Raw genomic sequence first — 14,442 nt, forward strand, 5'->3', positions numbered from 1 at the left:
ACACACAAAACCTTATTTTACCCTTTTCCTTTTTACTATTACAAATCTATTGTCTATCATCTACCTAATTGTTATTGGGTCACTCGAAAAGTTCGTTCCGATTTTTAAGGACAATTCAAACGCGGCACATTTAAATTTCGAAATAGATTTATTGAATTATACAGATACAATTGTGTAAGTGTCATTTTGTTCTACAACCTTTCTCCATCTTTCACGTGACTTTAATATTATATCCTCCTAGAACTTGTCAGATTTTTCGACGAAAAACTTTTCAATATGATTTCTTACGTCGACCAAAGAGTTAAAGTTTTGGCAATTTCTGGTGAATACGGTAGGTGGGGTAGCACATTCCAACCAAGCTCCAATAGCTTTTGTCGAATAGTTAAAGACACATGAGGTCTCGCATTGCTCTGATGAAACACGACGTTCTTCCGATTCACTAGTTCTGGACGTTTTTGTTCAATTGTTGTCTTTAATTCGTCTAATTGCGAACAATACCTTTCCGAATTTATCGTCTGGTTGTTTGGTAGAAGCTTGTAATATAGGATTCCTTTCTAGTTCCACCAGACACAGAGCATAGCTTTCTTCAGATGAAGACCAGCTTTTGGGATGGCTAACACTAAACCTACTGTGACCACTTAAATGATCGTTTTTTAAATTTCGTTTAGAATTTTTTATATACAACGTTATTGCACTGCCATTTAGCTTCACGACTTTTCTTATAATATACGTACAATGAATTTTTTAATATTCACTTCTTTTCTTATTGTATGTTTTGTGAGAATAATATGTAATCCGTCTTACCTATCACGACTGGTCATTTGACTGGTTAAACGATTTATATTTTTTTTTAATTAAGTAGTTTTTTAATTTAAGTAGTCTCTCGAAAACTCAATTCTGAAACTGAAAGCGGAAGGAAACAGAGGCATTTCGAGTGTTGGGAATTAAATGGGATCTATCTACTGCAAAATTATATGCATTTATTTCACTGTAAAATCCAAATCTAGGAGATGGCCCTCTACAAGTATTTTTCAATATCATAATCGGGATAAATGCATGGATTTTAAATAAAGAAATCACAGGAGAAGGAATTTCGAGGCAAGAATTTTTATTTCAATTACTAATATTTTTTAATACTATTTTTAATAATTTTTAAAACTATTTTTTTTTACTATCAAACTGGCTATTATCTTCATTCTATATTAAGAAATACAAATTGTTTTAAAGACCGGTCATAGTAGGAATATGTATACATGAAGTCCTTGTAAATTTAGTGCTAAAGGTGATTCATTCTACCTTCCCCCGACATCTTTTCCGCTTAATCCATTTTTGGTAGCTCCATTACTTACCTCATTACTTACCCATTACTTACTCTATAGAACGAATGCTACTAGAGCTAATTGTCTAATTTACCTATTTAACTAAGTACCTCCTCTCTCTTTATTCTTTCCTTTCTTTTCTTCTGCATCTACAGTCTACATCTCTCCTATTTTTTCCTTGTTCATGAACTATGTCTCCTGTACTAATCTTCCTTTCTAATTCTGTTTCTTGTTATGCGCTTGCATATTTGATCCCATAGAGTTCACATTCCCTTCTTTCACTCTCTTATCAATATCTATTCTACCTCTCCATCAATCCTTATCTTACTTGTGCCAGTAATTACTGGCTTCCCTCCTTTATTTCCCTACTTTAATATTCCAGCATTTGCACCACTCTTATATATTTAGCTTATATATTTATATCTTTAGTTATATGTACTTTAATTTCCTGTCTCATGCTCTCAGATGTCTTAAAGTGTCTTCCTGTCTTCCTTAAGAGATTTGTACAGCAATATTATTTATTTTGAAACATACATGAAAACATTGGTTTGACTTTTAATAAAAATGTATTAAAAAATCTTAAGAGGCTTGGAGACATTTGTAGAACAGTATTTATATATTCTTCGATATTATGGTGAGTTCTAAAATTATTACATAGATTATACAATAAAGTACCATTATATAAATGTGCAACTTTGATCTGTGGATAAGGATATCCCAAAAGTGTATTCAAATCCATAGTATGTTCCAAACAACTTTGGAACTCACCAAAAACGTGTACTATATGTATATCAAACTTGTCTGTGTTATATAATGTTTTATCTACTTTAAAAAGTGAAATAAAAAATGGTGCTGCTAGTACATAGTCGTCATGAACGATTTCATTGTAGGCTTCGTGAATTGTACTATTTATTATACAACATGGGTTATAATTGCTTTCTTTTCTTTTCTGCTTTATAGCTTCAATTGTTTGCTTATATTTTTTGTTAAAAGCCATTATACTTCTATATTTCCCAATTTTGAAATCTACTATATCAAATAACATACAAATAAATATAGAATATAAATAACATTTGTAAGATATAGGACATTCTTGTTGATGTATCCAATATTTGATGCATCCAACATACAATATCCACTTTGGTGGAAGTTCATTTATACAATCCATATCTGTAATTCCTAAAGTATAGTTTAAAATCTCTCTTTTAGTAAATAATGAGACATCACTAAGATTGAATGAAGAGGATAGTCCAAAAATATTCATTTCTGTAGCCTCTAACTTATAGCACATAATCTTTTTATCTTCAGTTCTCATTAAGTATCTTATATAATTTATATTATTGTCTATCATTAATTTTAGAATTTCAATGATGACACTAAGGATTTTTAGGCTTACTTTGATGTTTGAAGGATAACGAAAATCTTCTACTTGTATGGAGCATACATATAAACGATGAATTATTAAATCCAGAAAATATGATGGATATTTAGCAGTACGAAATTCATTTACAAACCATATAGGCAAATCACTAATAGTTGCAGTGTTAAACATTAATTCAGACTCAGTAAATATCTTTGCTATTTCAATTTCATCATCTTCTTCCTTATTTTCTTCAATTGATTCATTATATCTTCCGCAAACTTCTTCTATGTATGTCAATGTATTGATATCTCCATCAAATTTAAAGCTTCTATTGAAGTAATAAGTATTTACATGAGTAATATAATCTCTTGAGAAACCTAAAGTTATAAGTATTTCAGCACATTCATCTCTACAGCCGTTTATACTAATCTCTATTAAATCCAACATTTTTTGTCGCATAGGCATAATTAACCTACTTAAAATTTCAATGATTGCATCATGCAAGCTATATTTACTCAACCATAGCAAAATTTTATTGATACAATACTGTTGTCGGGTATAATAATTCACACTTGATGAATCTAACTTTAAATAGTGGAAGAAGTTTTTAAATGTACCAGGTTCTACATAGTCATTGCCTAGTAGTATTGAAGCTAATATCATCTTTGATTGATCTAATCCTGTAAAATATTTGAATAATTTCTCAATCTTATAAATTTTACAGCATTTCATGTAACCATTTCCATTTGGATTTTTAACTACATAAGTATTTAATGTATTAAATGGTATATATAATGATCCATATGTATAAAAATCTGAATCATGGCTGAGAACTGGACAATTTAATATCTTTGCTACTGATGCTATAATATCATCAGCTTCAAAGAGACACTGTACAATTTGAACATTTTTTTCTTTCATTACATCAATAAAAACTTTTTGCTTTAGCAAAGGAAAAATTATTTCTGGATAATTAGTTTTGAATGCAGAAGTTGGCAATATATTTAGTTTGCTTTTCACTCTTCTAATAATAGTTTTGAATTTTTTACTTTCAACAGCACCATCAAGAAAGACTAAGGGCGTTACATTACACTTTAATAAGTCATCAAAGAAATCTGATACATATTGCTTATAATTATCGTAATCACCGCCAAATGTCCAATTATTGTGTGTGCACTTTCTATATAATAAATAATTAATATTATTTCCATCAATTACTAAATACGTATCACGTAATTCGTAGTGCTCTAAAAAATTAAATCGATGCTTGTTTATATAAGCAGTTAATCCTGGAATACCCATTATCTTCCTGTTTTTTTTTGTCACACGTTAAACTAATAAATATACAATATGTTAACAATATACACACATATATCATGCTTACGAAAAGGATACTTACTAAAAACATAACAAAATTTCTGGTATTCTATATTCAATACAATACAATAATACCATGGCACAACAAAAAATAGAATTGTGTATTCAATAGAATGTGAAATATTCCAAGTAACTTCTGAAATAATAACAATAGTGTTCAGCTTACTGTTACTGAATTTTCTCCGGCAATCACTACACAGATATAAATACTTAGAAACATTAGTTATAGATAAAGATTCAACAGGTCGAGATATAGTTAAGTATGTATTGTATTCTCGACCAATCGCGGGGAGACGCAATTGTCGCGTAAAATAACTATTACGTCATGCGGCTTACCATAGATCATATTCTTAACTATCGTCGCGCCTACCCGGCAAACAAACATTGTAGTGGCAAGCGCATGGTTCATTAAGCAGGGCGACTTCCAAAAACGTCGAAAAAAATCGAAAGGCGTTCAGAACTTTTCGAGAAGTCGAACCGTCAACACATCTCATATATCGCGCATTGCGTATCAACCAAAACGCAGTTACATTTTTTTTGTTCCATTTATATCTTTCTAGTTAATAAGTTGTTGAAATAAACATTAATTTATTTGTGTTAATTCTGTGGAATTTCATTGAACTACCCTTATTATCATAATCGAAATAAGGGGATCGATCAGTTCGTGGCGTCGATTATTTAATCGTAACGGGAATTTACAACTCTCTTTGACGTGCTATCTCGCGATCGCGTCTCTCCGCGAACGGTCGAAACAATAACAAAATAAAAAAAAGAAATTTGAAGTGAAAAATAAAAAAAAGAAAACTATTTTTTTCTAACAACAATCCACTTTACAATCCACTTCCGAACTCTAGGCGTGACTTTCTAAGACTGACTCTTATGATTTTACTTTCGATCGGATCCGATTACTTCCTTTTGTCATCTCTCAACATCCCCACCGTCCATGCATTTCCTAGGCGTCCGCGACCGTTGCCATGTGCTCTTTGTTCTAACACCTTCGGTAGAAGGACCGTTGGGATGTTGATGGTTCATTAGGCACTTCAGCGATATACATTGTCGCCGAGTGCCGCCACATCTTTATCTCCATCGTCAGTCCGTCGGATTTGAAGTATGCCGATCGTGACACAATCGCGAGGAGAGATGTCAGTGGGAGTCGTAAATTCCCGTTACGATTATGATAATCGACACAACGAGTTGATCGATCCCCTGATTTCGGTTAAGATAATAGGGGTGATTCAGTTAGTATAACAATGTGATTCACAGAATTATAAGCTATATATTTCCAACACTTAAGTTACACTGTTAAGTAGGTATAAATCTTAGATAACAACTTGTCGCACGAAGGTAAGATAGATATGCACACCAGAGCAAGGCTCTTATAATTGAATTTAGTATGTTAGTAGACGTAGCACTAAAGGATGCTTAATAGAGGAGGTCAATGTTCGACAATACCGAGAACCGACTTAGATAGTTGATGTGAGTTGTGGTTGAAATTGAAGCCATTCTTAATTCACGCCCACTGACTCCCATATCATCCGATCCGAAAGATCCCCTTGTCCTCACCCCCGGTCATTTTCTAATCGGTGACACACTAACAAGTTTACGGGAGCGTGATTTTAGGACAGTTCCATCAGGCCGGTTATCAAGTTGGCAGCGTATCCACCAGATTAAACAGCACTTCTGGAGCAGATGGTATCAAGAGTACCTCAACGAGCTGACCCGCCGCAACAAATGGAATAAGGGCAAACATGACATTCGTGAAGGCACCGTAGTAATCCTCAGAGAGGATAACGTACCATCTATGCAATGGCCTTTGGGCCGCGTAATCGAGGTCCATCCAGGAGTCGATGGAATCATACGGACCGCTACCGTGCAGACGGCAACAAGTATCCTGGACCGTGGTGTCAAAAGACTGATCCCCTTACCCATTCAACCAGATCCAGACGAATCCGAACACCCACACGGAGCGAAGGAAATTCACAAACGACGCACCTGACTCCACAGCCAGAATTTGATCGGTGCCCTCTCAACGGGGGGAGAATGTTACGTCGCCTAAAACGTCTTCACTCCAGCCTTCGCGACCGGACAGCCAACGGCCTGCGTAACGTCATTCCGACCCTCAATAAACCTAAGAACCCACCATAACTCTTCACTTTTCACTATATTGTGTCAACATGTGTCTTCAGTCAATCCGTTTGTCCTGAAGAATTTCTTAAGCCTAAAAGTATTTTCGACGCACATCTGGTTTTTTAGAGAGGTCCTTGGGTTTATCAGGCGCACTTTAAAAACACGGAGAAAGCAGGTACGCACTTATTAGGAAAAACCGAATAACTATCTAATAAAACAAGCTCGTTCACATCATCAACATCGCAACAATCTGATTCAACGCCATCAAACGCCTTGAATCAGACAATCGCTCGCTTGATTCTCTGGATCAACAGAAGGATGAAACCTTACCAGACGACATGCCGTCTCCTACTACACTATCGCCGAAATGGGCCACACCGACGAGTGGCCTGAAACGAAACACTATACTCGTTGATTTCATTGCAGCCTACAAGGTGGATCATTTAATTAATTTCGATGGTTTTCAGAACAGCCCATTGGATCTCAACACTTGTCCACAAAGGCCACAGAGCGCTATATCGGACAAGTCTTTGATCACCATCAACTTCCTGGAGAGCATGGTCGATCAATATCAACAGTCGAAACGAGAACGAGAAGATCAAGGGAAGGTGCAGTACTTTCAAGGGTCTGGTGTTTCCGAAACGCAATACAAGGAAAGCGGAACTCTCTCAATGTCTTGCCACGAAACAGTCAACGACACGTGGAACAGAACAAACTCTGTTCAAGAGGAATTAGAGGTTCTTGACGAGGAAGAGAGTGATCATCCAGAAACTACCTCAGACACATATCTTGCCGTTGACAAACGATTAATGAAACGCATCGGGGACGATCATGCCCCACTGGAAGCTTACAAGACAATTGCGACGGAGGACTCCGACGGCAGTACAAGGTGCAACGTTACGCTGATTGAGCGTGGAAGCAAAAGCACCAACAAAATAACTCAATTCGTACACATCATCGGGGGGAGCTCAGTCTCCCAATCAGCTCTAAAACTTCGCGTCGTGCTTGACGAATCTATAACAAGCACCACCAGAGTTCTTTTCAACGGTACCTCCTGGATCGAGGCGTTACCTGATACTTCATGGGACGAGATGTCCTACGACACTTCCAGGACCAAGGTGATCCATGACAATTCTTGGATCGTGAATATCAACTGGAAATGTCTTAGAAAAAACGAGGACGACGATGATCCAAACTACGAGGTGGACAACATGCTTTCGACGCAACAATCCTTAGGCCTGGCCATCAATTTTCCCTGGCAGCTACGGACAGCAACAACTCATGCGGAGACGAGCATCTTGGACCGAGATGCAAAATCTTCCCATTCCAGATCCGAACCTAACCAAACGGAAGGTAAGATGTCTCCGATTTTGTCTTTAGCGGATAATTGGACCACGCCGGTCCAACCACCAAGCATCATCAAGAAGGCGCGATACGAATGGGTCAGCGGGGAGAGCCCTGTCCCCCAATCAACCATAGACCTCCTTCACGTCTTCATTGCGCAACCACATACGGATTTCACGTGCCTTTGTGAAATCGGCGAGATGCACAACGACACCTCCTGAGACAAGGATTTCCACGGTCCTTCATGGACCGAAATGTTTCACGACACTTCCTGGTTCGTGAACTTCAACGGAAAATATCTAGGTAATGCCGAGGACCACGGCGATCCAGAATACAGGAAGGACAACATATCCTCAACGCACCTGCCTTTCGGCCGTATCATCAACTTCACCCTGGGGACAACGGCCTCATCCAGACAATCACAATCGTGGATCGAGGTGCCACACAGCTCGTCCAACTATCGAGCTAACGCGATCCAGCAGAATACGGACAATCAACAATCAACAAAGAGTTGGACGGCAGCTCCAATTAATTCTACCTTTACAGAAATTTTGATCGGTACCCTCTCAACGGTGGGAGGATGTTACGTCGGGCGACCCTCTACCTAGACCAGGCCATACACCGCGGGCCAGACGGGAACCAGATGTCCACTCATCCTTGCTGCGTATCCTCAATAGTCTTAAGGACTCATCATAAATCCCACTAATTTGCTAGCTAAGGTCCTTCAGACCCAACAAATATCTTTTTTCCGAATCATTTTCTACGGATTGACGAGGGAAAGTTAGTTTTTCTCACGTACGATGCTTCCGTACTTCAACTTTCTATCGAGGGCGGCTAAGACTCTTCCTAGTCCACCAATCTTTGTTTATCCAATCAGAAGCAATGTATACTGCCCTCACTTTCCTGACCAAAAATGTCATGAACAAATCCGATGGTCCTGTGCGCTAGACACACCCATCGCTAGCTTTCCTCCGACACAGCATCGTCACCCAACTTACTTCTTCTACACCGCTAGAAAAGTCAACAACTAAGTATAAAATCTAACGCCTAACGTCTAAGTCTAAGCACAACGCTAGAGGAGTATAACTCACATCAATTATCTAAGTCGGTTCTGGGGAATTTCGAACATTCACCTCCTCTATTAAACATCCTTTAGTGCTACGTCTACTAACATACTAAATTCAATTATAAGAGCCTTGCTCTGGTGTGCATATCTATCTTACCTCCGTGCGACAAGTTGTTATCTACGATTTATACCTACTCAACAGTGTAACTTAACTGTTGGAAATATATAGCTTATAATTCTGTGAATCACATTGTTATACTAACTGAATCATCCCTATTATCTTAACCGAAATCAGGGGATCGATCAATTATGATGTCGATTACTATAATCGTAACGGGAATTTACGACTCCCGTTGACGTCGAAAATACAGTATTTATTAGAGAAATAATATTCAAAATCAATTTTTTTAAAAACAAAGTCTTGTATGATAAAATTTGATTCCTATTTCTTATAAATTATACCCTTTACAATTATCCCATGTAACCTGTAAGTTACAAAATAAAGGATAAAATGAGATGAAGAAATGAATCTCATATAATTATTAATAACAAATACAAATTATAGTTGTATTACATTACCATCCTCTTTATTTTTATGTATATTGAAGATATAATAATTTATTCTATGAAAAATATTAATTCAATTAAGACTTAAATTCTAAATACATATCAAAATATACTTGTAAAGATCAAATATATACATATATTAGTACATAGTATAAAAACATTACATACACTACATGTGATACAGTACAGAATTAATCACAGAGAATTCCGTTTATATCAACTACATTTACTTCAATGAAACTTTATTGAATACCTGATTAGACAAACATTGGACATTGTATAAACAAAACAAAAAAATACTATTTATCCCCTGGTATATAAATGGAGTTCTACTGTAATATTGAATGAAAATATGCATTATATATGGTTGAGCATAGAAAAACGATTATTTGGATCATAACATGCTTCATTTAAATCATCATCTGCACTAAAATATTCAGAATCACTTTTAGATGAAATACTTTTTTTAGTCTTTGGATGTTTAGGTTTTGTTCTATGTTTTTTACGAAGGTTAGTTCCATCCTGAAACTTAAATGGAAACATTGATTTGACTTTTAATAAAAATGTATTAAATAATCTTAAGAGACTTGGAGACATTTGAAGAACAATATTTATGTATTCTTCAATATCAAAGCGTGTTTTAAAATTATTACTCAGATTATACAATAAAGTACCGTTAAATAAATTTGCAACTTTGGTCTGTGGATAAGGATACCCCAGAAGTGCATTCAGATTCATAGCATGTCTCAGACAACTTTGAAACTCTGCAAATACATGTACAGTAAATCTATCAAATTTTTTTGGATTCTTATATAATTCTTTATTCATATTAAAATAAGAGATAAAGAATGGTGCTGCTAATACACAGTCATTATAGTCAATTTCATTATAGGCTTCTATGATTGTACCATTGTATTGATTACCACATGATTGATTCATTGTATAACATGAATCACAATTGTTCTTTTTCCTCTGTTGCTTCACAGTTTCAATTAATTGACAATATCTTTTCTGAAAAGTATGCATGCTTCTGTATCTTCCAATTTTGGAATCGACTATGTTAAATAACATACAAATAAATATGGAATATAAATAACATTCATGAGATAAAGAACATTCTTCTTGATGTATCCAATATTTAATACATCCAATATACAACATCCATTCTGGTGGAAGTTCATTTATACAATCCATATCTGTAATTCCTAAAGTATTGTTTAAAATCTCTCTTTGAGTAAGTGATGGGATATCTCTAAGATTGAATAAAGAAGGTAGTCTAAAATTATTCATAGTCTCTGTACTTTGTAACTTACAGCACATAATCTTTTTATTTTGTGTTCTCACCATATATTTCATATAACATATTCTACTAATTATTGCTGATTTTAAAATCCCAAATATAACACTAATAATTTTTAAGCTTACTATGATACTAGAAGGATAACGATAATCTTCCACCTGTACAGGACAAACATATATATATCGAACTATTAAATCCATAAAATATTTTGGATATCTGCCCATAAGAAATTCGTTTACAAACCACATAGGCAATTTACTAACTACATTTTGAGGCACTAGTTCAGTCTTACTACATATATTTGCTATTTCAATTTCATCATCTTCATCTTCTTCTTCACTTGATTCATTATTTCCTTCTTTATAAACTTCTTCTATGTATGTCAATGAACTGATATCTCCATCAAATTTAAAACTTCTATTCAAATGATATGTATTTACATGAGCAACATAATCTTTTGAAAAACCTAGAGGTAAAAGCATCTCAGCAGATGCATTTGTGTAGCTATTTATATTGATCTCTATTAAGTCTAATATTTTTTGTCGGATAGGCTTAATTAATCTACTTAAAACTTCAATGATAGCTTTGTCCAAAGTGTAATTGCTCAGCCACCTCAAAGTTGTTTCTATACAACATTGTCGATGATTATGCTTTTTTCTTGATGCTCCTCTTAGCTTCAAGTGGCGAAAAAAGTTCTTGAACGTATTACGTTTTACATAATCATTACCTAGTAATATTGCAGCCAGTGGCAACATTGATTGATGTAGTCCTTTAAAAGATTTAAGCAAGTTCTCAACTTTATAAATTTTACAGCATTTCATGTAACCATTTCCATTTGGATTTTTAACTACATAAGTATCTAATGTATCAAATGGTATATATAATGTTCCATATATATAAAAGTCAGAGTCATAGCTAAGTACTGGACAATTCAAGATCCTTGCTACTGATGCTATGTCATTATCAGCTTCGAATAGACATTGCACGTGTCTAATATTCTTTTCTCTCATTATATCTATAAAAACTTCTTGTAACATTAAAGGAAAAAATTTCATGTTCCTTTGATTGAGTGGAGAAAATGACCATGCAGCACGGATTTTCTGTTTAGTTCTTTTTATAACAGTTCTAAATTTTTTATTTTCACTACCACCATCAAATAAAACCAGAGGTGTTACTTTACATCTTAATAAATCATTAAAGAAGTCTGACACACACTGCGCATAATTATCATAATCACCACCAAATGCACAATTACATTTTGCATACAAATTATATATTGAGCAACAAACACTGTTTCCATCAATTACCAAATATGTATTGTGCAATTCATAATACTCCAGATAACGGTCAGAACGATTGTTTATATAAGTAGTTAATCCAGGAATTCCCATTATGAATTTTTTTCTCTACACTTTTTTGTAGGTTCAATGTCACAAATTAAACATACTGTATATTAAAAGTCATTCTCTGCATACTGTATGATTTTATGTTTATGTACACACTAGCAATATAGGTTATGTGAAAAGAACACGTGTCTTCCGCACGAACAGTTTTATATTACACAATTCCGATGAAAATGTAACGAAGAAATACCATTTTTATTCCTATCTTCAGTTTTCAATTTTTATCACATATATATGAATGAAGTTAGGTTTGTACATTTCTCTTCAAGAAATCAATGCTGCTTTGTGACTTATAATTGGCTTATAATAGCTTACAAAAAGGTTATATAATTTATATTACATTTTATAATGAAACATGTATAATGTTTGTGAAAAAATAAGGTTATTAAGGTGAGAATATTTATATAATATTTTATTATTTATAACAAATACAAATTCTAATTTTATTACATTACTACTCTCTTTATTTTATATTCTAACACTCAAAATGTAATAATTTATCTTATACAAAATATTTATGTTGGAAACTATACTAAATCTACGTATTACGAAAGATATAATGCAATTTGTGCTTTTTATATCATGCACGTAGAAATGCTTTACTGGAATGATTCAGTTTGCAAAACCCAGTTTGTAGCCTCTTTATATATTATTTATAATTTTGCTGAAAAAGACGAAAAAAACAAAAGCTTATATTAAAAGTTGTTATTTAAATAATTAAATACATATATAAGCAGATTAAAGGCAAAATTAAAAATTACTTTATAAGAATTATCTACAAACAAGTCGAATTTATTATTATTTTAAATAAATATTAAGTATATATGGAATATATACATGTGCAGAAAATGTATTATGTGAAGACATACTTGAGATCTATAAATATGATTATATTTTAACGTTTAATATTGTACTATATAATTACTAAAAAGATACTAAAAAATTTAAAATACTATACAATTGTTACTTGCTCCAGAAAAATCATGTTTAGCTTTAAGTGCCTTATCCCTTTCATCCCATAATGTAAGCCCATCACAAGCACAGATCTTTTTTGTATTTTGAAATAAGCCAGATGAACGAGCAATTATACCACAGGCCAGTCTAAAACATACATGAATGTTAAATATAACAAATCGTTATATGCATCATAATAATGTCACTGTAGTATTTACTTATTTCCACTATTTCCATGTATTTTAGATTCTGGATCAGCACCTCTTCCTAAATCATCTGGTTTTTCTGTTATAATTAAGGATCTTCCAATAACATCAGGTATTTTTACAAGTTTATCTATTATTCTAAAAGTAGCTCTACCAGAATCATTCACCATTATATTTCCCAAATCTCCAACATGCTGTATAGTAAAAATTTTTTTATTTCAAGATACTAACTATTAACCATAGAGATTTCCTTACAATATGAACACAAATCTCAATATTTACCCGTCTAAATGCATCATCTTCAGGTCCACCATGTAATGTATTATTTGGGTTGAAATGTTCTCCAACACTAAAAATGTGTCATAAAATATCTCAAATAAAAATAGAAAAGAAGGAAAACAAAAAATAAAAACTTTAAATGCCCACCTATCACACCCTTGAGAGATATCACCACATTCATGAATGTGCATGCCATGTTTACCAGGTGCTAAACCATCAACTGTTCCATCTATAAGACATCCATCAGGAGTTTCTGCAAATCTTATTACACCCATTATTTTATTATCTACGGTATATCCTGAATTCCCTCCTAACATCGCAACTGCACTAGAACTATCTGTAATGTAAAATATTGCTCAATTTCATTTTTTAGAAATATTATAATAATATAATACATTATATTACTATATTATTACCTCCATATCCCTTTAAAACAACTTTTCTCCCAGTCTGTTCAATTTTTTCTTGAATTATAGAATATGGTAAATTTGTTTCAACTATAACACTTCCTTTTTCTAATGATATATCAATATTTTTAATTCCATTCACGCCAATTAAAGCGTTCCGTACCGAATCAACGCATTTTCGACAAGTCATTTCCACCGCAAATTCGATCTAAAATTATAAAAAATACTTATTACTATAATTGTATAATATTTATTTTTCAATTATTTTTATTATTTACTTTTGCTGTAGTCATTTTATATAATGTCTTTACGAGCAAAATCAGTAATTTTTTTCTCGATATTGCGAAATGAGATAAATTTATCCTCACTGATTTGAGGTTACGTTTTTCGCAATATGATACAGTTATATGATACTTTTACGTTAAGTGAATGGTCGAAATTATGCCGGTAAATAGGAAAGGCATGATACCATTTTGTAAGATGCTTTTAGTAAATTTTTATGAAATTATACATAAAAATATATAACATTTATATCATAGAGGATAAAAGATATTTCAAATTGCATTCGGCAGATATACAAATAATAAATTGATAATATTTCTTTGTATACAGATATAAATATAGTAATTTCCATAAACATATTATTAATAATATGTTTAAAAATTTCTCATTATAGGCGGTAACAATTATTTTTATCAATTAAAGTCATCAAAATCATCCTCTAACTAGT

The 14,442-nt window shown here is 33.4% G+C and overlaps 3 protein-coding genes across 4 annotated transcripts; 1 reads left to right on the top strand and 2 right to left on the bottom strand.

The window, feature by feature from the left end:
• Positions 1–129: 129 nt before the first annotated feature.
• LOC117154345 (protein asteroid-like) lies at positions 130–4,360 on the bottom strand. Its single transcript, XM_076617278.1, has 2 exons — positions 4,082–4,360; positions 130–4,016 (listed from the first exon to the last, which is right to left on the bottom strand). Exon 2 carries the CDS (start codon positions 3,982–3,984, stop codon positions 1,834–1,836), a length of 2,151 nt encoding a protein of 716 aa, XP_076473393.1. The 5' UTR covers positions 3,985–4,016; positions 4,082–4,360; the 3' UTR covers positions 130–1,833.
• An 816-nt stretch (positions 4,361–5,176) lies between these two features.
• LOC143302476 (uncharacterized) lies at positions 5,177–8,844 on the top strand. 2 transcript variants are annotated; one of them, XM_076617287.1, is made up of 2 exons: positions 5,177–6,361; positions 6,654–8,844. In XM_076617287.1, exon 2 carries the CDS (start codon positions 6,744–6,746, stop codon positions 7,749–7,751), a length of 1,008 nt encoding a protein of 335 aa, XP_076473402.1. In that variant the 5' UTR covers positions 5,177–6,361; positions 6,654–6,743; the 3' UTR covers positions 7,752–8,844. The 2 variants fall into 2 exon arrangements, with proteins under 2 accessions (XP_076473402.1, XP_076473401.1); XM_076617286.1 differs by having other exon boundaries at positions 5,177–5,535; positions 5,680–8,844.
• Positions 8,845–9,338: 494 nt separating this feature from the next.
• LOC117154347 (protein asteroid-like) lies at positions 9,339–14,150 on the bottom strand. The gene is made up of 7 exons (XM_076617289.1): positions 13,991–14,150; positions 13,722–13,920; positions 13,453–13,642; positions 13,309–13,375; positions 13,039–13,220; positions 12,864–12,967; positions 9,339–11,826 (listed from the first exon to the last, which is right to left on the bottom strand). Exons 1-7 carry the CDS (start codon positions 14,003–14,005, stop codon positions 9,521–9,523), a joined length of 3,063 nt encoding a protein of 1,020 aa, XP_076473404.1. The 5' UTR covers positions 14,006–14,150; the 3' UTR covers positions 9,339–9,520.
• Positions 14,151–14,442: the final 292 nt, after the last annotated feature.

Source organism: Bombus vancouverensis, chromosome 3, assembly GCF_051014615.1.
Source record: "Bombus vancouverensis nearcticus chromosome 3, iyBomVanc1_principal, whole genome shotgun sequence".
In the NCBI taxonomy this organism is placed as follows: Eukaryota; Metazoa; Arthropoda; class Insecta; order Hymenoptera; family Apidae; genus Bombus; species Bombus vancouverensis.